We start from the raw sequence: 27997 nt of genomic DNA on the forward strand, positions 1-27997 counted from the left end.
GAGTTAAGGGGAAGGAGCCCCAAATAAACTGTGAGGGTTGTAACACTGTGCCATGCGCACACGAGTGGTCACCCTTCAGAGGAATGTTTCTGGGACTTTTCCAGAGGGAACTGAATTGTGGTTTTAACTTCTTTTTAGAATCGTTGTGAACTGATAGATGTTGATCATATTCGATATAACTCACACTCCTGAATTTGTTATTCAATTCAGTGCCCAAAGTATCCGACCTTTAGCCAATGGAAAGATTATACATGGACACCAGAGACTGTCTGACACGACTCCGTTTGCTACAGTTTGGACCCTGAATGTCCACAGTGTCCTCATGTGTTAGGTCATCTGTGGGATCTTTCACTAGGAGGAAATGGGGCTAGCAGGAGGAAGTTAGGTCATAGGGAATGTATGAAATAAACAAACATAAATCAACTGACAATTCGCTTTCCTAGTGGTACAAAGTCTATAATTTCAGACACAGTGGCTACTGCATATAATCCTGAATTTGAGAGGCTAAGGAAGGCAGGGATGGGGATGGGGGGTGGGGGGTGGGCGTGGGGGGCTGGGGTAGCAAAACTCTTCCTCAGAAAACAATATAAAACAAAAACAATGGGGGAAAAAAACCTTTGGCAAGTGGTAAAGATTGCTTGTTAGTGGTGTCCAGGATGTGTAGTGAGAATTTTGTAAATTCAGTTTCTTTAAAAAACAAAGAAGTAAGCCAGTCGTGGTGGTGCACACCTTTAATCCCAGCACTCGGGAGGCAGAGGCAGGAGGATTGATGTGAGTTCGAGGCCAGCCTGGTCTACAAAGTGAATCCAGGACAGCCAAGGCTACACAGAGAAACCCCATCTTGAAAAACCAAAAGAAAACAAACAAACAAACAAACAAAAACCCACAGAGAAATGTTAAGGGAGTATGTTTTTGTTTTAATCCCAGGTGTGGGGATAAGAGGCTTCTTCACAGCAGGTGACTATGACTTGCCTCCTGCTCTAGCTGGGGTGTGGTTTTCCCAGCTGCCAGTGTGTGACCTTTTGGGATTCTGGGAGAATATGCTAGGGACCTGAGAGGTGGGGCTGCTGTTGGTGGCTGGTGGGTGGTTGGATGCTGTTGCTTGCTGTTGGTCAAGTAGTTGCTGTGTGCAAAGAAAGAAGAAGAAGAAATGAGATATCCTGGCAGCGAAGATCAACTTGCCTCAAGGAATTCGATGCTTCTAATCGGTAGGCAGAAGTCTGTCTGACCTTCTGCTTGTAAATAATGTTTTGTTTTGTTTTTTTTAAATTGTCCGGGGTGGGGGTGGGGGAAGGATACAGCTATATCTTTTCACTGTTCTGTCAGAGTTAGATAGCTGCTGCATAGACCCTATGGTCTGCAAAGCCTGAGCTGTTTATGATTCACATCTTTATGGAAGCGCTTGCCAATTCCTGCTTTCAGTTTGAAAACGAATTGTATACAGGATTGCCGCTTGTTACAGACACTGTGTGCTGTCTTCTTCCTCTCAAAATTAGGTTACCTTTGATTAAATGTGCGAGATGCTTTCTCACTCTGCTTTGTTCTCCCCTAGTCCCTGACGGGCCTCAAATAAACTCAAAGAGGAGCAAAGAAAACGAAGGCAACAAGAGTGATCACAGAAAGAAGAGGAAAAAACCCACAAAAGATTATCAACCGAACTATTTCTTGTCTGTTCCAATCACCAACAAAAAGGTGACAATTTCCAAAGAATCTACTCGTAATATGAAGTTTTATTCTAAACTATTTTAAAAATATATTAGATGTTTGTTGTCCTGCTTGCTTTAATATTCTAATAATATTTGATGACATTATAGTAGGGCCATGTGGGGAAACTCACTGTGTAGGTTATAGAAAGTTGTTTACATACAGTTTTGAAAAAAAACCTATTATTTAAATAATCACATTTAATGACAACATGGCCAGACAGAAGCCATTAGGAGACCAAATGGTAGCCAGCTAGAGAGAGTTCCCTGAAGGCACATGACTTGTGACTAGAAGCGAAGCCAGGGTTCTGTGCTTTCGATTTGTTGCTTAGAGATCATTCTGGTAAAGGGTACCCCAGTGTGCTTCGAAGAGGGTGATCAGAGTGTGATATTATCACCCAGTTGTCCTAATCTGAAAGCCATCTGCACAAGGTCTGTGTCAAGAGCCTTCCCAAAGTCTTGCTCAGTGTATTGAATCACTGAGCCTTTAGAATCAGAGAGCAGTGAATGTGCGGGAAAAGGGACCTCAGAGTCTCTGGGAGGATAGGATATGGGGCTTCTTGCTGCCTAGTCCTTTCTATGATGAGGATCATCACAGCATCATTTCTTTAAACATTCTTCACTGCTGTCGAGGCTGAATATCCCCAGCTCAGAATGCTGGAGACCAGGAATGTGAGACACTCTGGACCAGTGATGGATCTTGTATGCACATGATGGATCTTGGGGTGAGATCCAAGTCTCAAGAAGGAACGCATTGGTTTTTTTCAGTACTTGCTTTCATCCCATATCCTGAAGGTAATTTAATGCATGATGTCTAGTGTTTCTGGGTCTACAACTTGTCCGATGGTATCAGATGTGAAAATTTCCTTTTGCGTTGTGTTTTGTATTTGGAGCATTTTAGATTTTAGATTTGGGGTTAGGAACACTTGGCCTGTGCCAACTTAAGATTACATCTTAAACTGAGTATGAATCTATTAAAAATCTGAAAAAATTAGTGTTGCAGAAAGTGGGATCAGCTAATGAGATAAAACCTGGGAGGAATATTTCATTCTCAAGACTGCTTTTACATCTCAGCCTAAGGCTAGGGCACATCTGAATCCCATTGTGACTTACATATATTCTCTTTGACTAGGCTAGCAGTTCTCTTTTTAAAAATTAATTAACTTATTAATTCATTCATATTACATCTCAATCGTTATCCCATCCCTTCTATCCTCCCATTCTTCCCTCCCTCCTACTTTCACCCTATTCCCCTCCCCTATGACTGTGATTGAGGGGGACCTCCTCCCCTTGTATACGATCATAGGGTATAAAGTCTCTTCTTGGTAGCCTGCTATCCTTCCTCTGAGTGCCACCAGGCCTCCCCATCCAGGGGACGTGGTCAAATATGGGGCACCAGAGTTCATGTGAAAGTCAGTCCCCACTCTTCACTCATCTGTGGAGAATGTCTGGTCCCTTGGCTAGATCTGGGTAGGGGTTCAATGTTTACTGCACGTATTGTCCTTGGTTGGTTAGGCTTGCAGTTCTTAACCTTGGGTCATGACCCCTCTGAGGGACAAACAACCCTTTCACAGGGTCCACCTCACCTAAGGCCATGGGATAACATGGATATTTGCATTACGATTCATTAATAGTGGCAAAACTGCAGTTATGAGGCATCAACAAGAATAATTGTATGGTTGGGGGGTCACCACAACATGGGGAACTGTATTAAAGGGTCACAGCATCAGGAAGGGGGGAGAACTGCTGGTTTAGGCATTTTAATAATGTTGAGGATCAAACGCAGGGCCACATATTTGCTAGGCACCAAAGTAGACCCCAAGCCCTGCTGAGAATCTCAAATCAAATAGATAAACTCCGGGGAAAAAAAACCAACCACATTTTGTTGGGCCATTCTAAGAAATACTTGGTCTTTGAGACAGAGTTTAACTAGAGAGAAGACATGTTAAGTAAGAAGACGAAAATGACTTCATATTCACACTCGGGTTTTACTAGCAGCAAGGTAGCCCTTGGAAGTGTGTAGTGATACACAACTTGGAGTGTGTGAGCAACTGCACCACTGTCTTTAGATGCTTGTAAGCTGTTTGGGTTGGCTTTCTCCTGCTTTAGGACTATGTGTACATGGACACTACTGAGCTAGAACAGGAAGTGAAATTCTGCTGCTTGAGTGGGCGGCTGCATGGAAGCCAGGCCCTGAGGACACCAAATGGTAGACAGTTGGAATGACTTCCCTGAAGACATGTGACTGCTGGCTAGAAGAGAAGCCAGGTGTTTTTGTTGTTGTTTGTTAGTTTGTTAGTTTTGATTTGTTGCTTAGAGATCAGCCCAGCAGAGTCTCCCAAATGTGTTCAGATATGAGAGTGATCAGGGCTGTGACATCTCTCACCTCATTATCTACAGGATGGATTTGGACCATCTTGATGGAGCGGCAGGCGTCTCTTCCTCTCTAATACAGGAGAGCTGGTCCTTTGTCAAGGGCATATGAGTAGCTGCACGCCCCTGCTAGAACCTCCAAGTGCGCTCTCAACGTGTTTGATTTGAACTTCTCTGTTTTAACTTTGTTTTATTGATTATTGTACTTGAGACTGAACCCAGAGGACCTCCAAAACGTTAGGCATGTACCATGAAACTATACCCCAGCACTCTTCTTATTTTTCTGTAGAGAGAGTTGCCTGGGCCAGCCCTGGACCCATGGTCTCTCTGCTTCAGTAGCTAAGATCTATCCTAGGGCGTCTCCATCACCTTGCGGTCAATGCTTGATCCTTTCCTCTTTTAACGGTGTGTGTGTGTGTGTGTGTGTGTGTGTGTGTGTGTGCGCGCGCGCGCGTGTGCGTGTGCGTGTGCGTGTGTGTGTGTGTGTTATGGGGTGGTGTATGAACATGGAGAAGGGGACCAAGTGGAGCAAGAAAGAGAAACAATTTCTTCTACTGGGATTTGGTCCATAGGGGGATGTGGGAGGAAGGAGTCTTGTATGGCTTGGAGTTCACAGACCTGGTGACCTACCACTGCCTTCCAGTAATTAGATTATCAGAATTCCAGCTTTTTCAGGGGACAATGCTGACCTCAAGTGCTCACTCCCCAGGCTCTGTGCTGAACACACCAGCCACCACCTTCCTTCAGGCTTTCCCCATTGATAACCAGGGGGAGAGTTGTACTCCTGACCCCATCCTTTAAAGGCTTTGCTGTTCTTCCCATTTGAGCCTCTCTTGCCTTCTTGACCAGGTCACCTCCCATATTCTCATTCCAACCCATAGCTAGAGGTGTTTATAGTTTCTGCTTGTCACCTGTCATTCTTGAGATTTCATTGTTTCCCCTACAGTATGCCATATTGTATTCTCAGTGCTAAGACTCTCCTGAAGCAGGCCCATGCATTTGTACACACAGACTCCACCCCCACTGTCATTTGGGAGATTCAAGAGCATGCCCACCATACCAAGCTATAGTCAGAACTCTTCTTCTTCTTCTTCCTAAGTCTGGTGCCGAGGGATGAATCCAGGTCCTCACACACGATAGGCAAATGTTTCAGTCCCAGCCCCCAAAGTCTTAAAAATCATAAATGCAAATCCTGATTTCATAATATGATGTCAATAGCAAATTATTTTAGAGGGGGTAGGGCGGCTTATAGTTGTGGGAAAATGCAGCTTAATTTAATACTGCTGTCTTGGGAGACTTTTAGAGAGCAGCAAGTTTTTAATAGGGATATGAGGAAAAGATGTAAGGATTGGACAATAGTAGGACATACGTAACAGATCGTGTGCCAAGAGCTTTCTCTGTTTGTTTTAAAGTATCTAATGTTCATTTTTAAAAAATTTTAAAAACTTACTAGGCCGATAGGGAGGCCTGGGAAAGAAGGCCCATTTGTCACGTTGTTTCGGTGGAAGACAGTATTCAAAGTTCCAGTTTAGTGACCTGCAAACAGGCTCTTGGAATCCAGCACATTCGCAATGAATTGCTCTACTTTTTGGCCTCAGCTTCTTGGCACCCAGTTTTAAAGAAAGAGGAGGGAAAAAAAAGCATTCAGAATTACACGGCTCTTTGATTTTTCAACATGTTTTTGCTAGTTTGGAATTCCTTATTATGGAAAACTTTCATTTCATATTTTTAAGAAATAGGATTAGAAAATACATTAGGATTGCAGCAAGCTAATATCCCAACTGGTAGCATAGGAATACATGTTTTGTGATTACTAGGTAACCACATATTAATTTAAAAGAAGAAAAAAATTGATAGCTTATAGTAAAATTGTTTTAATGCCTGTGACTGTGTAATTATTTATTTGCCTGTTGCGTGTGTGTGTGTGTGTGTGTGTGTGTGTGTGTGTGTGCGCGTGTGTGTGTGTGTGTGTGTAGGGAGGGTTATGAGCTTTTACATGAGAGGTAAAATGCTTGTTGCTTGTCTCTGTAACAAAGTATCTGAGGTTATTGTCTCATAGAGGGAAATGTTATTTTGACTCCCATATTTGGAAGTTGCAGTTGTTGACTGGCTTTACTTTTGGGCCTCAGGCAAGGTAACACCTCAGGCTTAGAGCCCTTGCTGGGGCAAAACTGTTCCCCTCTTGGCAAAAGAAAAAGGATTGAATTGGGATACAGAAATCCTTTCAAGGACACTCTCTAGTGATCCACTGACCTCTGACTAGGCTCTTAAGAGTCAACTCTCCAAAGCACCACCTTGGGGAGCAAACCTTCAACACCAGGGCCTTGGGATGTGGGGACATTCAATGATCTAAGCAAGTGTAAACAAGTCAGCATTGAAAGACATGCAAGGGGGCTGGAGAGATGGCTCCGAGGTTAAGAGCACTGGCTGCTCTTTCAAAGGTCCTGAGTTCAATTCTCAGCAACCGCATGGTGGCTCCCAACCATTTATGAGATGTGGTGGCCTCTTCTGGCCTGTAGGTGTATATGCATAATAAAGAAATAAATCTTTAAAAGAAAGACATGCAAGGATCCTCAGACACTATCAAAATGAGGCGTATACCAAGTTTTTAATAAGGTTTTTGTTTGCTTAATGGACAAATTTCCTTCAGGACTTTAAAAATCACCCACTCCTGTGTTTCTTCATTTATAATGCGAAAGTTGCTAGTCTTAATGAAAGTATGGAAGATTAGTGGTTTCAGTCATCAAATCGTAAACTTTTGAAGTGATCTTATATTAAACACTTGGTAAAGATCACTTTCCTGATTAAGGCTGATTATTATTATTTTTACTTTTATTCTACTATTGCTATATTACTAGTTTTTCAAATACTTTTCATGGCCATGGACAGGCAAGGAAGTATTTGGCCGTGTGCATTTTGCTTACATGTATGTCTATGTACCACGTGCGTGTTTGGTGCCCACAGAGACCACATGAGAGCACCTGATCCTTTAGGACTGGAGTTTCTGGTGGCGGTGAGCTGCCATGTAGGTGCTGGGAATCCCATCCAGGTCCCCTGGAAGAGCAGCCAGTGCTCTTCACCTCTGAGCCATCTCTTCAGCCTCTGAGAGTATCCAACTATGAAGGAAAGTTAGGGAACATGTCTATCCCATGCAGTTTTCCTCCTTGTCTTAGAAATCGAACCTAGGCCGTCTTGTGTGCTAGGCAGGTACACTGCCAGTGAGCCCTACCCGAACTTCCAGATCTCACATACTGCTAGGTCTCTAATAACTCTTAATAAGATAACAGCTGTACCAGTGATGTGCTAACAGCTTGGAAAAATGCTAAAAACAAGATGAGGTCAAAGACATTCTTCTACTGTGGACTAGGATGTAACACGTCCCTCATGGTAGAAGCTAATTTATACCATTAAAAAAAAACTTATAAAGCCGGGTGTGGTGGCGCATGCCTTTAATCCCAGCACTCGGGAGGCAGAGGCAGGTGGATCGCTGTGAGTTCGAGGCCAGTCTGGTCTACAAAGTGAGTCCAGGATGGCCAAGGCTACACAGAGAAACCCTGTCTCGAAAAACCAAAAACCAAAAACAAACAAACAAACAAAAACAAAAAACCTTATACATGCATTGAGTCAGTTAGAAGGTTTCAAAGATATAAAGATGAATTTTCTAATTGTATTACTCTAGGCATGGGGACTACGGTTCAGTGGTGAGGTTTAATAGTTGAGTGTCCACTTTTCTCTTAACTCAGTGCATAGAGTACTTAAGATTTCAGTAAAGTTGTATCTGTAGAAGTGTTTTCAACGCTGTATTAAGTTTGACTGTTAGTCTTAGCTTTGAGAGTGGACTTTGTGCAGTTACACAGTGGTAGGGGATTATGACGGTGGGTAAGGTTTAATGGTTTTGTAGAATTTTAAACAGTGACTGTAAAAATTAGTTTCTTTTAATAACATACAGTCTCTTAAAGATTGTAATTAGGAATAAAAAGCATTTAAAAAGTCTTAAGGTGATAGCAGGGACTCTATGAATTAATTGGAAGCATCAAAGCCTCCTTTGAAATACATTGCCTGATTAGATTAGCTTTGCGGCTTCCTAGGTTTGAGCTTAATCCTACATTACAAGTGCTACATGGCTTCATGGAAATAACAGTCTTCAAAGCATATTACAGGTTTTGGTTTTTAGTTTTATAATTATCGAATACGTCCAAGGCACCGATGGCCTAAAACCATCTCACCGTGTATGGCATTGTGATACAATATGGAAGATGAGCACCAAGCCAGCTTTATTTGGCCTAAAGCTTGTTCCTGGCTATCTTCCCATGGAGAAGGTTCTGGCAGAATTTTTGTAAGTTTGTCAAAAGGGCATGCATGCCTTCAAGGAGAAGTTTTGGACCTAGATCTGCAGTCTCCCGCAGGTCCTGAGAAACCTCTTGGCAATCTCTTGGCTGCTGGTCTGCGAGCCCTCGGGTTGTCTTTACTCTTCCAGGTGGGAGAGGAGCTCCTCCTGCAGTCACGTGGTGACCTAAGCAATGGACCTTCCTTGATAGATTGGAACGTTTCCATGGTGGCCCTTTGGTGCTGGTTAAAGTACGTGCTGTGGGAGAACTGGGTTGTTTCACATTCTGTTTTTGCTGGGAATGTAGTATCAGATTCCCTGCATAATAAATGGATTTTCTCATGAATTGCAAGGCTGACCGTGAAATGCCAGAGATAGATGAGGCTTTAGTTGACCCACATGGCATACAGTCCATGTCTATGGCTGATCGTTAAAGGAAATAAAATAAAATAAAACAAAACAAAACAAAACACTGGCTTTCATCAACTAGATTGCAACAGAAGGAAAAGCAGCCGTCTGTCTACCCCTGTGAACTGTTTAGGACCTGCAGGCGCATCAGGTAACAGTGTTACGGTCCAGAACTGCCCACAATCTTGGAATTACGATTTCACTTATTGCAGAAAAAAGTCTTAGACAAACCCTCTGCTTCCTCTGCCAGCTTTTTTGCCTGGTAGGATTGGAGTGCTGCTGGCATCAATTGGTGATTTTGATACCCATGCCCACACGATTAGTGAAAGCCGTTGGAGTGTCTACTGCTTTAGGGAGTTTAGGGTAATTGAGGCAACGCCAGACTACTTGAGTATTTATACTTTACCTTGTGCTGGTTGAGGAGGAAACCCACACATGACTCGGGTTTCTATTTTATCACTTCCTGTTTGTGAGGGCCAGAGTAGCCCTCCCACTCTAGTGGGTCAAGGGACATGAAATCAGTTCTTCCTCCAGAGAGAACTTCATGTGTCCCCTCAGGGTAGAGAGCTCTTCCCTCCCACTGCCACTTGGCAGGAAGGTAGGCATTTCTGAGATTGATGCAGACCTGGGAACTGGTCTCACAGAGGTTCTCTGGATTTGATTTGAACATCTTCCCCCATGAAAAGACTGCCGAGAGGTTTGTTGATTTATTATAGTAGAGTGCAAAGCAGGGAAGGGGGCTTTACTTCCTCCCAACAGTGTGTTCATGATTTCCCGTTGATTTCCATGTGAGCTTGCCCAGGTTCACTGAAGTGTGTGACCAGGGGTGACGTAATGGAGAGTCCAGTGGGCACACGTCACGCATCAGCGTTGACCTTCATTTCAATAGTCAAGACCCTGAGAGTTGACCTGATGGAGAAGTGTCTGTACCAACAGAAGAGATTCTTTGGAAGGCTGGGCATACTGGGCAGTCTTGTTCTCTGTTACTGTGACTCTTTAAGGCCGACAGAAATCTATAGGTAAAGGGTTTCTTGGTTTAGGACCTCTTGAGATAAGACATTGCTGGGCGTGGTGGTGCACGCCTTTAATCCCAGCACTTGGGAGGCAGAGGCAGGTGGATCTCTATGAGTTTGAAGCCAGCCCGGTCTACAAAGAGAGTTCCAGGACAGCCAGGGCTATTTACAGAAAAACCCTGTCTCCAGAAACAGAGAGAGAGAGAGAGAGAGAGAGAGAGAGAGAGAGAGAGAGAGAGAGAGAGGAGACTTATGAGGAGAACATGTTGTTTTTTGTGTCCCTATAGCTTTTTAAAAAGATGGGATATGATAACAATAGAAATGTAATCTGAATTAATTCATTAAATAAAAAATTACTATTTATTTATTTTTATTGTATTTTATTTAGGTCACACATGCACATGTGTGTGTGTGTATTTGTATACATCTGGTGATCAGACCATAGCATGTAGGAGTCAACTCTCTTTTTCCATACATGGTTGATGGGGATTGAACTTGGTCCTCAGGGCTGGTGGCAGGTATCTGTACACGCTGGCCGAACTGGCCCATGTCTTCTTCTTACTGTTCTTCTAAACTGTTCGGCTGTAGTTCAATCCTACGACTCTCTGCAGGTCACCAAGCCCTTTGACAGATATCCATAAAAGTCACCTCAGTACCAATAAGAAACACTTCTGCTTTGGATCTGGTTAGCTCCTGCTTTGGTGTGTGATGTCTTTATTTACTTCCAAGTTTTTCATTTTGTCATAGGAAAGTTTTAGAGAACTAAAAAAGGATCTGCTCTTGAGCTGTGCTTTATTGAAGACACTGAACGAGGGCCATGGCTAATCCAGTGGTGTAATCAGGGAGTGAGTCATCTGTGTTTTCCCCGCTCACATGGAGTGAACAATGGACCATTCAGTCTTCTGTGGGAAGACAATGGAGTGGCCTGTATGGGCCTGTCAGCTGTGGGCCTGGTCCCTAAGCAGCTTCTGTTCAGGTTATTCCACCTGCTGGAGCTATAACGCATCTGGTGCCTTCCTTAGTTTGGGTCCTCAATGTTCCTGGAGGTCACTGACATTCCCTCTTGAGTTCTAGTTCTTGAGAGTAGCGGTTCTCAGCCTTCCTAACAGTGTGACCCTTTACTCCAGTGCCTCATCTTGTGGTGACCCCTACCATGTCATTATTTTCGTTGATACTTCACTGTTAATTTTGCTAACATTAGAAACTGTAGTGTAAATGTCCGATACGCAGATAGTCTCAGGTGACCCCTCGAAGGTGTTGGGAACCACAGGTTTGGAACCACTGTCAGAGGAAAATCTAAGTTTGAGTAAGGAACTGTTCATGAATTGGGGACACCAGCCTTAAAGGGGGCTCACTGTTCCAGTTTCCTGGATATTTATAGGGAAAATGTGGGAGTGAAATAAAGAAGCTGGTTGCACTTACAGAGTTGCCTTTTAAAATGGTTCACTTTGCTGGAGCATCCTGGTTATGTCATCATTGTATGCTAGTCAGATGCTTATGATTGGCTGAAGTTAACTTATGTTTCTATCTAACAAAACCAGAAATGACTAGAAATGACTCGAGTTCAATTTTGGTGATTTTTTTTCCCACTTAAACTTAAGTTGAAGCTATTTTTAATCTCCTTGGACAATTTTAAGGCCAGGTTGGCTCCACTTTCCCAGGGTTCATGGAGATAGGTATAGGCTGTAGGGGGATAGGAAACAGGAAATGGCCCCCTGGAGAGAGAGAGAGAGAGAGAGAGAGAGAGAGAGAGAGAGAGAGAGAGAGAGAGAGAGAGGCTTTATTCTGACCACAGAAGGCACAGTGGGAATTTGTAACAAGGAGCAGCGATAAGGTCGGCAGATAGAACATTGCTAAGGGGGAACACAGCCCTTTGACAGAGCTGCTGATGAAGGCAGGCCATAGGGAAGGTAGTCAGGGTACCAGGAACGGAGATTTTCTCAAAAGTGACTTCACAAGACTCTTACCCAGAAAGGGTCCCACAGGGACAAAGAAGAGAACCAGTGGGCCCAGTTAAGCAGCGTACTCAAATCCTGGTCTAGGACCAAGGACAATGTCTTAGGATTTCCTCGGTGCATTCCACAGATAATGTGGCTATTGTTCCGGGTAGCACAGACACCCCAGCATCAGAACAGCTTGCTATGGTCATGACCCAAGCTCCTTAGCCCTGCCTTTCTTGTTTTGTTTTACTGGATGCCGCTACTCTTGCCAGCCCAGCGTTTCCTTTTCTCTCAGCAATTCTGCTGTCCCAGGGCTTTTTACAAATTCTCCTGGGCCTTTTCTTGGGGCTTGCTATTTTATTTCAGATTACTCTCCATTTTGGTGACCTTCATGGGTTGACGAGAATAGATGGCTCTAACAGGAAATGGAGGAGGGAGAGATACCATCCCTCTTCCTGTTTCCAAAGAATAGGTACAGAGAGGGAAGGCAGATAGCAGCCCAAAGCGGTGGGCTTTCCCTGGAATGCCTACCGTCATAGTTTGGACTTCCATAGTCTGTCTCCATGGTGATGCCCCGCCCATCACAAGTTAGGAAAAAAAATGCCAGCAACCGTTCTTGTTGGAAACCTTCTTATCCCAGAGAATCTTAAAGGCAAGTGCAGTCCAACATATTCACTGTGGGACAAATAAATATTACTTCTAACAGAAATGGAATGTTGTCTGCTGATTTGACCTTTCTGTGGAAGAATAAAGCTTTTCTCTTAGGAATGATCATAGTTAGTGAGTCAGACCCATATTACAAGGACACATTTCTAAATGGATGTGTGGCCGTGGGGAGTTTTCCCACCCAGTCAGTGACCCAGTCTGCAAAGAAAGGGTGTTGTGCTCAATCTTTGTAAGACAGACACGTATTTGTGTCTTTCTACATTTATATTTCATACCAAGCTGTCCAAATCCCGTCCCTAGCAAGCATGCGAACACCTAGGTGATTGCCATGTTTGGTTGTTGTAGAATTTTGAGTTCGCTTTAAATTTGGTAGTTGGTTGCTTATGTTTCTTATTGGTTTAAATTTTTCCTTATAAATTTTTTACTTAAGTCTTTGTTTTTGTTTGTTTGTTTTTGTTTTGTATGTTTGATTAGATTACCACTGGAATTAAGGTCTTGCAAAATTCGATACTACAACAGGACAAGCGACTGGCCAAAGCCATGGTTGGCGACGGCTCCTTTCATGTCACCTTGCTAGTGATGCAGTTATTAAGCGAAGATGAAGTAAACCTGTGAGTAATGTTTTCCATGTTATTATGCTACTGTGGGTAAGAATAGAGAGCCCGAGGAGATGGGCTTCTAAAGAAATGTTCTTTACCCATACTGTTGTGATTGATAACGCATGTATGGAGGGACTTTTATGTACATGTATGTATAACATAGGCTAACCTCAGACTTGGCATGTCCAGTGTGGCCTTGGGCTTCCCATTTTCTGGCCTGAGTTGCCTGAGTGTGGAGGTTTCAAATATATCCCACTGGACTCTGTTTAAATAGTCTTAATTCAGAATTTTTTCCTCCATTGTTATCGGTGGTAACTCTTGGCTACACAGGATCACATGGATGCGTTGCCTATGTTAATTATGTAAAACACTCCAGAGTCTGAATCTAGAGTCTAAGTAGAGACTCTAGGTGAATATTCTGGAACAATAACCACTTTCTGTTAGCATCCCGACTTACACTTGCTGTCCCGGTAGATAGGGCCAGCATAAGCAAGAGACCTGAGCATGTTACCCAGCATGGAGTAGGCACCCACTCTTAGCTGTATGTCATCAGAGCTGCCATTTTCCTGGGGTAGGGTAGACAGTTTCTGGTTCAGCTTGCCTCAGCCGTTCTTAGCACCATGGTGGTCCATCCCACACCTCGCACCCCCATTCCATAAAGGTCAAATGTAAGCCACTGATTACTCTAGTGCACAATCCTTTGCTGTCACCTATGGATTTGCTGTCTTAAGTCCAAGCTTAGGCTCTTTGGGAAACCAAAGCCAGGATGAACCGCACCTTATTTCCGTTTCTGCCTTCACCCGTATGGCTCCTGAGGGAATGAGGAGCGAAGCTTGAGTTGGGAAGAGGGTGAGGGAAAGATAGAATAAGAGAGCACACCATGTATTGGTAGTTCACACTTGGCCACATTATGATGACTGTAGCTAAGTTCTTGACACAGTAGACCCCTCTGTGGATAACTAGCAGTCTTCTGGTCTTTGTGGGCTTCAAGGGAGAGAGAAGCCGAGACTGCACTTGCTTTATTTCAGCTTAGCACTCTACCAATCATAAGACAAAACCCAAATGCTTTGATACTTTTCATGGAAGACAAACCAAAGATGAGGTGCGAAGAGAGAATAGTTGAGAGGGGTCTCGTCTGTGTGTCGGGACAGCAGTGACCTGGGTCCTTGGGTGTGTCTGCAGAGTCAGCTGTTCTCTGTCTTTCCACGTAGATGTATCTGCGCATCTGCAGATCTATTTTCAGGATTGGCTCACATGGGCGTGAGTTGTGGTAGTCTGAAATCTATTGGGAAGACTGGTAGGCTGGGAGTCAGGGAAGTTCGTGTTACAGGCTAAAGCTAGGGGCACTCTGGGAATAGAATTCCTTCTGCACCCAGTTTCTTCTCTAAGGTCTTCTGCCTGCTCACATTCTGGCGGAGCAGAGCTGTCAACTCATGAGAGGTTGTGTAATCCAAGGTGTGGCCTTTGCATGGGCATCTAAATAGAAAACGGATGAAGTTTTCTGGCAAGACATTTTTTTTTTTTTAATGTGAACGATTTTTAAAAAGCCTCTCATCTAACATTTTTCTTTTTCATCCCATATTGCATAGTTTGTTAAGTATCTGGGTTATCAGCGGCTAGGCCATATTAATATTTATTCTTCAAGCCTAGTATCTTATTTTAGGGTTTAGTCAAGTACTTACTAATCAATGGGTTGGATGTTGAATATTCAGAGACATTTTTGAAAATCATGAATTGGCTTAGGCATGCATCAGGTAAGGTCTTTTTGTGTCTTCAGAGTGTAGAAGAGACAGTAGGACTATATTAGGCTAAAGCAGCCATTGGTAGATTAGGTGGTTGTCCTATTTTAATTTGAGTATAATCTTCAGTTTCAGAATTCTGTTTTGTACATGAATATACTTTTAAAAATATTTAAGAACCTTTATTTAAATTAAAGAATAAAACTAAATGTAACGAGCTCTTTTATAAAGCTCTCTCGAGAAAATATCCCACTTTTAAAAGGATCTAACAGGGTTGCTTCCCAAAAGACCCTCAGCTTCCTTTTACTCTGGATCAATAGCGTCTCATTAGGTATACACTTTGCTCTATACAGCCAGACAACCGAAAGCCTGCCCTTTTTAGCTCACCCATGTCTCCTTTACAAGCAGCCTCCAGAATTCATTATTTCTACACAGTCTTAGTCTTTTTTATGACCTGGTGTAGTTTATAGTTCCATGCCACCTGGATGTCTTGAATTTACCCCCTCCCCCACCCACTTATGGCAGGCATGCACCTGCTCTGTGGCCATGTGCTCTGCCTCCCAGGACTCAGTGAGGTATTGGATCAGAAGGGTGTAGTGTCCTGTGGCCGTGAATGCCATTAGGACGCCTGACTAGGGATATAGACTTGGAGGTTCAGGGAGGGGTGCGACAGCTAAAGGCAGTGCTGCAGCATTGCGTCGTCACCAGGACACGACAGTGAAGTACGTGAGTAGAAACACTCAGAGTTTGGGTGGGAGATTAGTTACAACAGGGAAGCACTGCAAACTCTATTTCTCCACGTATTTGTTTGGTGATGAGGATAATTCATTGATAGTTAAAAAAAACCTTATCTATTGTTATGTAGCTAGTGTTTTGCCTGCATGTACACCTTCATTCCAGATGAGGGTGACCAGATCTCACTATATATGGTTGTGAGCCACCGTACGGTGGCTGGCTGGGATCTGAACTCAGGACCTTGGGAAGAGCAGCCAGTGCTCTTGACCTCTGAGCCATCTCTCCAACCTTGATAATTTTGTTAGAAGTTTGAAAATCCTCTCCAGGCCTCCTGCACTCATTTTTTTTTTTTTTTTTAGGCAATTGCTGCCCTCTAGTGGGAATTTAATTTTTTTCTCATAATAAGGTACAGCCATCAAAATTCTTCTCAGAATGGAAGTTATTGATCATAAATTTAAAGCTGTGCAAAATTTGATAATATCTAACTCAAAATATAAAGATAAATAAGGATTTGAAACACTAAAGTGGTCATATGTCAATGTAGGCTAAAAACTATCACAAGCATTTAGGTCTAGTTGGGAAATATAGTCAAACTTACATTTTGAGTCCAATAACAGTATATCATATCCTCAAGAGATAATGCTTGTTTGTGTTTTAGTGGAAAGGATTTCAAACAGTAAGTCCTTTTAGTGAGTATTAGTACGTTTATTTTTAATAAATCTAGGACCTGGGCTGGGGTCATGATTTAGTTGGTAGAGTGCTTACCTAATCTTTGTGACACAGCCTGGGTTTGCTGTGAGGCCAGGTGTGTGCCTGTCCCTCCAACATCTGGGAGGGGGTGGCAGGATGACCAGGAGTTCAGAGCCAACCTTCACTACATGGGATTCTGCTGTCACCCTCACCCCTGGCAACACCGCCACCAAACAGAAGTTTAGCACCTTCCGCACTACCTAGCAAAGCTCTCCTGTTTAGTAGGTTGTTTGGTGGTGTAGCATTAGTTTAAAAAATAGTAAAAAAATGTAGCTTTTTGAGTTGTAGTTGTCCCCGCACAGGGTCCTAGAGCTTGGCTCTAGTACCCATACACAGTGGACGTGTTCTGCAACTGAGCTGTCCCCACACTTTGAGTTATTCTGACAATTTTTCTTGGGTAGCAATTTCTTTTTTGTTTTGTTGGTTTCATTTTTTATTCAACATCTTACCATAGTCTGGGTCTTATATGGTCTAGGTTGGCCTCAAATTTGCATTTCTCTTGTCTAAGCCTCCAGAGTGCTCTGTTTACAGGTGTGTGCTGCCACGTCTGATTTAGAAGTTTCTTGATGAATAATGAAATAGTATCTGTTTTTATGTCTTCAATAGTAATTATAATTAGGAAAAGACTTATATCACTTCTTCTATAGTTAAGCATTAATGTTGGGGGCTCAGTGGTTAAAAGCACTGGCTGCTCATCCAAAAGTCCTGAGTTCAAGTCCCAGCAACCCCATGGTGACTCATAACCATCTATAATGAGATCCGATGCTCTCTTCTGTCATGCAGGCATACATTAAATACAGTGCGTATGTATATAAATAAGTAAATCTTAAAAAAAGAATTAATGTTGGTTTTAACCATAGGTTCGATCTAAAAGATTTTGAACTTTCAAATAGTTATCATACATGTATATTTCCTTTATAAGATAGATTTCTTTGTTTTTTGGCTTTGTCTGTTTTGTTACTCATTGTGTTGCTGAAATGTTGTCTGTCTCTAGCGGCACAGATGCGCTTTTGGAACTGAAGCCTTTCATTCAGGAAATCCTTGAAGGAAGGAACTTGACTTTGCCCTTCCAAGGGATTGGCACTTTTGGAAGTCAAGTTGGCTTTGTGAAGCTGGCAGACGGGGAGCACGTCAATGCACTTGTGGAGATAGCGGGTAAGACAGACATCACCACACTCAGGATACCTCATGCTTGTGTTTCCCAATGGTTGTCATGGAGATTTGGCATCTTCTAATGTGGAGAGCCAGTATGACCTCGCTGCACATGTACTGCCTTGGGGTTGGTTGTGTAAGGCATGGCTAAAAGCCTGGGATGTTCTGGGGCTTCCAAGGGAAAATGCTAGACTGGATTCAAGTGTGAACTGTGAGTGCAAATTGTGCCTTTGCTTGTCATGGGATTTGACATATAATTGGCACTTGATATGTATCGGGAGGATGAGAGACAGAGGCCTGTGGGTACTGCCCTCTATAGTACAGAGACCCAATCAGTGCATCAGCCATGTTTTCACTTAAACAGCTCCCTCCTCCCCCTTTGGCCATTATTTGATGAGGACATGAGGGCCTGAGGCCTCATAGTTATTAGAGGCCATTTATAGCAGATGCACTCTATCATAGTACAGTGGGGATTGGATGGGTAGGTGAGTTTTGAGTTTTGTTCGGAGGTAATAGGTTCGGTGTTACGCTACAAACTACATGCAGTGCTATGTAGGGTCATCTTGTGCCGTCCTGTATGGTCACTCCTCCTTGGGCTGAAACATTCATGAAACAGTGAGTGATGGGTGGCATTGAAGAAACTCATAATTTCTTCTTTTCTTGGGTGCTGTTCTTCACGTGGAATGAGAGGGGGCCGATGATGCATACCTGAACTTACATGCCGATGGCTTAGAGGGACAAGAGAGCATGGACACTGCCAGGAGAGAGCTGGTGGTGTCTGATGCTGTACTCCCTGGTTTCTATTAGTTCATTAAGTGGAGTGGAGTGAAGTTGCTGTTGGAAGAATGAGGCCAGAGGGCTGAAGATCAGTGTAGTAGTAGCCCACAAGTGAGAATGCTGTAAAGGTCAGCAATGGTCAGAGAACAGTGTATTAAATTTTGAGAATTCAGGGAGTTATTCTTAACAGAGATTAAGGGACTCTTCTTCCTTTATTTTCACAAAGAGGAACACGTGCTAGAAGTTCAAAGACAAAGGAAAACTATTAAAGCTCCTTATAGAGTTCAGTAAGATCACTAAAGTATCAATATAAAAATATGGTAGATAATTGAGGCCGGTGACATGGCCCCATGAGTAAAGGCACTTGACAAGGAGCCCAGCTACCTGAGTGGGTCCTCTTGGCTCACTTGGTAGAAGGAGAGCACCTACTCTTGAAAGCTGTCCTCTGACCCCCATACAGTCACTGTGGCATTATGCACAAATGCAGATAAATGTAAAAAAAAATAAAAGTAGATAAATTGAATTACACTCTCTGATGGGGCATCATTTATAACAGCAACGAAGTTGTAAGAATGTGAAATAAGAAACCTACCCAAGGATATGCCAGACTTCTGTGGAGAGAACATTTTAACTGTGTCTTGGCTGGGTGTGTTTATCAAATGTTTTCTTCATTTTTTTCCTTTCCTTTTTCATCTGTTGTGAGAGCCTGTCTCCACAAGAAATATATTTCTAGACTAAGCCAGACCAATAGAAAATTGCAAGCTTACTTAGATTTAAAAAGAACCATGTCTCTGTAGATGTGATATGGCCAAGTTGCTTTCAAAATGTTTTGCCTTCATGAATTATAGAAATTTTATCTGTGTATTTAAAAGTAAATGCTGTTAATTAGATTTTAATATGTTAAGTAGCAACAAAAAAATTGATTAGAAAGGTTTTTGTTTTTGTTTTTGTTGTTGTTTAATCTTGTTTTGAGACAAAGTCTCCTGTAGGCCAGGCTGGCCTCACACTCACTGAGTAGTTGAAGATGGCCCTGAACTTCTGTCTGATCACCCTGTGTCCTTTCCAAGCTCCACCACGCCCAGTGCTCAGGTCGGACCTGGGCTTCATGTGTGCTGGACCAGTACCCTAGTAACCACACTCCATGCTAGACCAGCACCCTAGTAACCAAGCTCCATGCTAGACCAGCACCCTAGTAACCAAGCTCCATGCTAGACCAGCACCCTGGTAACCAAGCTCCATGCTAGACCAGCACCCTAGTAACCAAGCTCCATGCTAGACCAGCACCCTGGTAACCAAGCTCCATCCCCACCCGCCCTTAACTTACTTTTTAATCTTAGTATCAGAATTGTTTTCTTAAACAAATTGGTTTTTACTTGATGAATATTTAACTTGTGTTTTCTGAGATAGACTTGGTTGCCAAAAAGCTTACATTTTAGCTTATTTTAATACAGACTATGGGACACTTCGTCTGTCTTTCCCGCTTTACTATTTCTTTGTCTCATTTCTCTTATTTTGTGATCATTTATTAGGCTATACAGATTTTTGATCTTTAGAGTCATCTTAAGTCCTGTTTTGGGGTAGGATAGGACAAAGTATGTACAAATAACTGAATAGACAACAACATTTAGAAGCCAAGTAGGACGGAAAAAAAATTAGCTGGCCAAAGGGAAGGCAGCTCTCAAAGCTGTGAGGGCGCATCCTTCCAGAATTGAGGCCCACGGTCAACAAACTCAATGTAATTTTTCTGACTGACTCAAGAAAAAAAAATGCTAGACTTAAATCTTTTCTTTTGTAATATAAATACCACTGAAACATTTCTCATTGGTCACTCAATCATTGTCCTTTTAAATGAGTCAATGGGTGCTTGCAACATTAAGAATTCCATCCATTCTCTGCAAATATTCTCACAGAAATATTTTCCAGTATCGATGAAAGCTCCATTGTGTGGTGAGGAATGTGAAACCGCGCCAGCTTTAACGGGAACAGGAGCCATGGATGTTCACTTGTCATTTTAGCAAAGGCCGCTGCCCCTGTAATTCCTCTCTTTATTCCAGATGCACCAGGGATTGCTGCTTAGAAGTTTTTCATATTCTAAGAAATCTCATCAACACAAAAAGCAGAAAATGGAAGGCAAACATCACCTCTTGGTCGACTTTGCTTTGAACGTGCTACACGAGCACTGTACTGTTGCTTCTGCTCATAGTTTTCATGTATACTTAGGAGAGATCCACATGTTTTAATAGTCATGGGAGATTTTTATTTATCGTCACAGTGAAGCAAATGATTTTGTTTAGTTATGTTGTTGTTTTGAGAGAAGGTTTTGTTGTGTAGCCCTGACCAGCCTGGTACTCTGTAGCCCAGGCTGGCCCTGAACTTGATGCAATCCTCCTGCCGTAGCTTCCCAACTGCTGACATCATATCTGTGTGCCAGCTGTTCAGGGTTAAGCTTCACAATGAGAACGCCGGGCACCGGAGTGTAGTTGTTACCTCCGTTTATGGCAGGGTCCATGTAGTCAGAATATAGACATTTTTCCCCACTATTTTATTTCTTTATATTCATTGGATTACTTTTGGGTATTGGGGGTCGAATGTAGGGCCTTGGCCATGTTAAGTACATGTTTGATCAGTGAGTTCCATCTCCAGGCTCTAGATTTAGTTTTAAAGGAATTCTTCAGGGCCAGGCCACCTAAGTCTAACAGAATCTTTACCAGGATCTCTCTCTGGTCTCCCTTATTAGTTCCCCAACCCCTGAAAGAAGCCAAGGAAGACATTCAGGTAGGTAGGGCTTGGTGCAGAGTAATTCAAAGCCTTCTGAGGATGAGAGTGGGCAGTGGCCCAAGGCACTGCTGACCTATCTCCAGGCTGGCCTCGAACTCACAGAGATCCTGAGTGCTATGCTAGGATTACAGGCCTGTGCCACCACTGCCCGGCTTCAGTTAAATTCTTAAAGTATTGCACGTTTATTATTATTTTTAAAATCACTTTAGAACTGTATGCAGTGGCATATGCCTGTAATCCCAGCACTCTGGGAGGCAGAGGCAGGTGGATCTCTGTGAGCCAGCTTGGTCTACATAGGAAGTCCAGAACAGCCAAGGCTGCACAGAGAAACTCTGACTCCAAAAACAAAAACAAAAGACTTTAGATGCTACCATTTGAACTTATTACTGAAAGTTATCAGAATAAAGAATATTAAGAAGCTAGTGCAAGCCGGAGTCCAGCATTATGGACGCTGTGGCTGAAGGGCGTGAGTTAGAAGCCCGGACGACACAGTGGGAGAAATTCATGTGTGCATTTAAACCTAGAGTCTAAATTAATGAGCTTTATCCAGTGATGGGATTTAGGATATCATGCCCTAAAATAATATATTTGTGTGTGAGTGTGTGTGTGTGTGTGTGTGAGAGATGTCTTGTGTCTTTAATCATTCTTCTCCTTTGTTTTTGAGACAGGCTTACCTTGAGCCTAGAGCTCTCTGAGGTGCAAAGCTGCCTGGCCAGCGAGCACTCCAGAGATCCCTCCATCTCTGCACAGCCAGCTCTGTGTGCAGCCATGGCTGGCTTTTTCCATGGATGCTGGGGATGTGAACTCAGGTCCTGAGGCTCGGACAGTAAGCACCTACCCACTGGGCCATCTCTCCAGTGCATACCCTAGAAAATTTTTATTTATTTTAATGATTTAACTTATTTTTATTTTACACGCATGAGTATCTTACCTGTGTGTCTCCACACCATGTATGTGCCTGGTATGTGTGGGGTCAGAAGAGAGCAGCTCATCTTCCGGAACTGGAGTTACAGATGGTTGTGAGTTACCACGTGGGTGCTGAGAACTGTACCTGGGCTCCCTGGAAGAGCAGCCAGTGCTCTTAACCACCGAGCCATCTTTCTATCTTCAAAAGCATTTTAGACCAAGGATTGATTTTGAGAAGCCGGTTGGTCACTCCCTGCCCTCCTACCTTTCCTCGGAAGAAGGCTGTGCGCTTAGGAAGCAGTTTCTCACTGTCCGGCTAGGAGGTTGTCTGGCTTACATTTGAGGCTTTGTCTTTCTTACACCTGGAGGAAAGAAGTGTCCTTATCTCCGAAGGCACAGGGATACAGAGGGCCTTGCTAAGTTCTCCTGGCCTGACACCATCAGATTGCACTTTTTATCTAATCATTCTTTTTTTTCCCCTCTAGCTACAAAATCAGACCTACCTTAAAAACCACACAGGTTTACTTGGTTTGGGGGGAGTTGGAAAGAGTGTGGTCCTCAATTTCTTATGGAGGGTCCCAAGTCACGTAAAACTTCTACTAAATGCAATGGTATGCTTTCCCCTCATTGCTTGTCTTTTACTCTGAGCCCTCAACATTACAAACTAAGTGTCCGCCCCGCCCCCGCCCCCGTTGGCCTCACGTTGCGTAAGCAGACCTGCTGCTACCACCACTAACTCTCCCTATCCCTCCAACGTGTGGTTAATTTGTGTTCTGGAACCTGTGGGCTTGTGGTGGGGGCTCCCGGAGAGGCATCGGTTATTTGAACTCAGGAGCTCTGGTGTACATCTTCCTACCTTCATCTTGTTTTCCAGCTGCAGGTCCTTTCCTAGCACGAGCCTGTAGCCTGAGGGATCATAGAGATACAGAGCCTGGAATCTATATGACATTTCTTTACGTTTACAGTGTTGAAACTGCTCCAAAAAGCTCTTTGCTTAGAAACGGGTGTGGAATTTTATTTATTTATTTTTTAAGCTAAATGCAATTTTGTAAAGAAGGTTATTAGATTGAGAGATTGCTAAAACTTTAGCCTGCTCAAATTATAATGGCCTTTGCATATTTTTTGTTCAAAATGAGAAAAGTGCCTTGGTTAGCATGACAAATGATTCCAAGTACATTTATCTCATAAAAGAGAAAATGAAATTCTTTCAAATGCTCATTTGAGCATTGTGCTTTCTCTTATTTTGACTGTCATTTTCCCTCAGGCTGGAGAGGACAAATTGTCTTTCCGATTGTCTGTAAGGAATTTGTTCTGTTCGCAGCGTTTCTGAGCCTGCCCAGGCTACTGTGCTGCTGCAGGATGGTTTGGACTCTCAACTACAGGCTGCTGGTGTTGAGGGGCTTGCTGACTCTTCATCCTATGGTCTGCATTAGGCTCTCTTTGGACATGTTAGAACAACTTTGCCACGTTTCCTTCATGTACCCAAAGACCAGGCTGTCCGCCCTCCCCGTCCTGAGCCGGCGGGACTGGCAGCACCTCAGTTTTGTTTCTGCCTCTTTGCGAGCATCAGCCTCCAAGCTTCTTCCTTCTTTCCTTGTTTTTCTTGTAACCTTTCACCTTGTCTCCTTTTTCATTCAGTTGGTTTTTTTCTCCTCCCTCCCTCCCTCCTTCCCTCCTTTCTTTCTTTCTTTCTTTCTTTCTTTCTTTCTTTCTTTCTTTCTTTCTTTCTTTCTTTCTTTCTTTCTTTCTGAGACAGGGTTTCTCCGTGTAGCCTTGGCTGTCCTGAACTTTGTAGACCAGGCTGGCCTCGAACTCACAGAGATCCGCCTGCCTCTGCCTCCCGAGTGCTGGGATTACAGACATGTGCTACTGCACTCAGCCATTCACTTGATTTTCAATTGAACTTGCTTTGTGGCTGTTTTAAAATGTATTATAAGTAAATATATACATATATATATATATTTAAAGATTCATTCTATTTCACTTTGTTTTGTATGTGTGTGTGTACTCTGAATGTATGTATGTATGTATGTATGTATGTATGTATGTATGTGTACCATGTGTGCGAGTGCCTGTGGAGGCCAGAGGAGGGCACTGTACCCACTGTGTGTTAAGTTCAGGCTGTGGGTGCTGGGCACTGCACCTGGGTCCTCTGTAAGAGCAGCGAGTGCTCTTAACCTCCGAGCTGTTTCTCCAGCCCCTCTAAATTCACAGGTAGCAATTCACTTACTTTTAGCAAGCCTGTGAGGTAGGCCTCCCCGTCACGTCACCCTTGCTTGCCTGATAGAGAAAATGAGGTTAAGTGACTTGTTGGTCAGTGGCAGAGGTGTCATGTGCATTTAGCAAATTTGGCCAGGTCCTGTGCAGGGTAATTGTATGGTTATCCTTCTGTCAGCTTGTAAGTAGCTGCTGGGCTCCCCATTTTCTGGGAATGACCTTTTGCCCTCTCAGCGTAGCTATGCTTTTTTCATGTTGATTCATTTATATATTTTTTAACATATACATTCACATTACTACACATATATAAAATAAACTGCATACAGCAAGAAGAACCATAGAACAATCAGAAATTACACTCAGCAAAGCTTTTAAAAACATCTGAAAATGCTAGTTTCTGTTGGTGCGGAGGGCCAGGTACACCCCTGTCACTCCTTTGCCCTGGTATTTGGCCCTTTTACTCTTGTCCTGACTTCACAGAAGCTTCCCTCAGTGGTGCTTCATGGCATCTGGCTTTGGTATCTTCCTCTCCCCTTTCTACTGTTACCTTGTGTTTCTCAGCCTGTGCTGTGACTCCTGCTTGGGTCTCTGATAGGACACAAACTGTCTGAGCATGCTGGCCCAGAGTGAGCTTTGGGGGCCAGTCAGAACAGACTTGATGGCCCACACAGCCCGTCAGCAGAAGACAAGCTGTTCCTCCTCAGACCTCCTCCTTCTTTTCTTGTGAAATGGCGCGTTTCCAGCTCTTGACATAAGAAGAGCTGATGCGTATGAAACAGGGCAGTGTTTGGCACATGTACACCGTTAAATAGCTGGTGGCTAATTCATGAGTGACAAACATGCTGCCCCTGACAGCACATGGCGGCTACATCATTAATGACAAACACGCTGGCCTGGACAGTGCAGCACAGCACTGGGTTTTCTACTGGCACCGTGGTGCCTTTGACTATTACAATAACAGACGTCAGCTGCGGCTTAATACCTTTCTTCATGTTCCAATCCGCCAGTCCCAGCCTGGGGGTTGTTCAGCTACTTAATCCTTTTTTTTTAGTTGTTGTGTATTTTCAACCTTTTAATCAGCTCTTTTCTCTCAACATTATTGACCCTGATTGCTTCTTTCCTCACAAGCGTTTGAAGCACCTCTTTCCCCGCCTCGTCCGTTTATCTCACAATGGCCTGTTTCTGATTCTACTTGTTTCATTGCTGTGTCCACAGCGCTGGAAACTTAACATATTGTAGCAGATAAATCAGCACAAAACTATGTTCTGTAAACATAGAGGTATGCCTGTTTGACATTCAGCCTTAGACATGCACTCTCTTCTCTCATTTACATTTGTGCTTAAATCTTTGTCTAAGAATTAAGTCAGTTCCAGGAGTTGTAGCATACTCTGAGGGTGATGTACCAGAAATCTCCCCGACTTTTCCCTTGGATGAAGAGGTGACTCATCAACATCACCTTGATGAGGCTTAGAATCACCATGGAAACAACTCCGGATACCTGTGGTGGTTGGAATGGGATGCTCCCCATAAGGCCCTTTGTATTTTTGAACACTTCTTTACAGGTTGGTGGTGCCTTTTGGGGCTGCTTAGGCATGGCCTTGCTGGAGGAAGCATGTCAGTGGCGGTGGGCATCGAGAGTTTGAAGGCTGCCACATTTCCAGGTTGCTCTCTGCTTCCTGCCTGTGATTAGAGATGTGAGCTCTCCCTTGTTCCTGCTGCTGCACCTGCCTACTGCCACGCCTCCACACAGTGACGGTGATGGAGCTGTGAGCCCAGACAAGCCCTTCCTTCAATCAGTCGCCTTACTCACAGTGGCTTATCATAGCAACCGGAAAGTAACTAACATAGTGCGCCTGCGAGGGATTTTATATCTTGGGCTAATTGAGGTGGAATGACTCCCCGTGAAGATGGGTGGTACCATCCCACGGGCTGAGGTCCTAGACTGGAGTGCTGGCTGAGCTCCAGCATTCATCTGTCTGCTTCCTGGCTGTGCGCTGTGACTAGCTGCCTCTGGCTCCTGCTGCCCTGGCCTCCCCGTTGTGATGGCCTCCAGCCTCAAACTGTGAGCTGAAAGGCGCCCTTTGCCCCTAAGTGGCTTTTGTCAGGTCTTTTAGCATAGTAATTAACACGGGGCTGAGAGTGCATTTACTATAGTGTCTGTTAAGGTGCATGGTCAGGAACTCTGCTGAATGTTTTGGGGTGCAGCCTGACACTTTCTTTGTGTTCCTCTGTGGTAGGACGAACCCACTCGTTATGCGAAACTGCGGCTTTGAAGGCTTGCTTTTAAGAAGGAAATGATTTAAAATTCTGTTTGACAGATTAACATAGTAATCAACTGGAACCGAGAAGTATAAAGTTTTTTAAAGTTGAAGTTGGCCTCAACGTTATGTCTCCTTTGTTTTGGAACTGCTCAGATCCCGTGTGAAAAGTATCTAAAACCGAAATGGACGTAGGCAGTAGAAATCGGTCTCCTTAGACTAGCAACACTGACAATGACAGAGAGCCTTGGGTGCTTTTATTTCTTCGAAGTTTTAGGTGACCGGAGAGTGGTTCTGAATTCCTTTTTTTTTTTTTTTCCCAGCTGTATTTCTCATTATATGTGATGTAATTGTTCAGTAATCTACATTGATCCAAGAAAGTGTCTCACAACTGAGAATTGTGGAAAGGAATTGTTTGGTGTTGTTAGACGTATTACTTTACCACAAGTTGGTTTTTACCACTTCTGTCATAACCATAGGGTGAGACAGAGCAGGCTGTGGACCACCCAGTTTACTTTTAACCTGTGAGTTTGATTTAGATAATGTTTGTAATCATTGGTTCCATGTTTGAATGTCACCGAGTTAAAAGAAAAAGGCATTAACATATTTATAAAAATAAAAGCAATTAGTTTATTTATACTGTGGCCAAAACTGGTGAGAGAAAAATTTTAATCTGCCTCAGATTAACAGTGTGACAGTGTGACAACTAGAGAGAAGATGAAACAAAGGCGGGGCACTTTATGCATATGTAAATTCAGCTGTAGGCCCCCGTTCCTCCCCAGAACAGGGAGGGCATGAGCAGGGATTTTGAGGTAGGTCGTTTTTACTTCCACCATGCAGTTCCCTGCAGGGATAGAGTCCTCCGCCTTAGCGCCATATTCATAAATTCCCCTTAATCGGAGGCCATTCCTCAGTCTTCAAGGGGTTGAGAACCGGTGCCATCTGTGTCTGTCTGTCACTGATTATGTGTGGATCCTGTCACTAGCCCTTGAAGCGCTAATTAAAAAAAAGAACTTTATGACTGCTCGCAGCTTAAAGAGATGTTCTGCGCTGAAAGTAAACGGGAAACTAGGTTGAGGGCTGTCTGATAGCGCCCCTAGTGGAAGGATGGGTGACAGGCATAAGGATGCTCCTCTGATTCTCAGCCGCCTTGATAATCTCAGAATGAACTGTGTGCATGCGCACATGCGCGTGCTTCGCACATGCGTGTGAGCTTGTGCAGGGGCATGCAGCAGCCAGAGCAGGCTATGAGTGAAATTAAATTTTAAGAAAGTTAAAGCTATCTCAGCGCAGTTAATCTCACCACTTGGGAGGCAGAGGCAGAAGCAGGCAGATCTCTGTGAGTTCTAGGCCAGCCTGGTCTTAAAAAAAAAAAAAAAAAGAAAGAAAGAAAGAAAGAAAGAAAGAAAAGAAAAAAAGGGAAGGAAAGAAAAGAAAACTAAAGCTTCCTTCAGCATCTTCCTGTTTTAAGTTCTCTTTGGGTAAAGGCCAGTTTACAACTCAGATTAAATAAACTATTATTTTCATACTCTATGTTTCATTGATGCAGCCTAATATAATAGCATGTTCTACAGATAAGTACAACTGGTTCCTGAGTTACTCTCTGTGTACACACGACTGTAATAATTTTGTGACTGTCACTCGTCTGTCGCTCTC

At 43.4% G+C, this 27997-nt stretch overlaps 1 protein-coding gene across 1 annotated transcript in view; it reads left to right on the forward strand.

The window, feature by feature from the left end:
* The window catches only part of Akap7 (A-kinase anchoring protein 7), a 116010-nt gene that overhangs the window by 15476 nt on the left and 72537 nt on the right, over positions 1 to 27997 (forward strand). Inside the window, exons 3-5 of the mRNA XM_051164049.1 lie at positions 1553 to 1692; positions 12905 to 13041; positions 17248 to 17408. Coding sequence (XP_051020006.1) covers positions 1553 to 1692; positions 12905 to 13041; positions 17248 to 17408 — 438 coding nt within the window. The remainder of the gene's footprint in view (positions 1 to 1552; positions 1693 to 12904; positions 13042 to 17247; positions 17409 to 27997) is intronic.

The sequence above is a fragment of the Acomys russatus genome, chromosome 21 (genome assembly GCF_903995435.1).
Source record: "Acomys russatus chromosome 21, mAcoRus1.1, whole genome shotgun sequence".
NCBI lineage: Eukaryota > Metazoa > Chordata > Mammalia > Rodentia > Muridae > Acomys > Acomys russatus.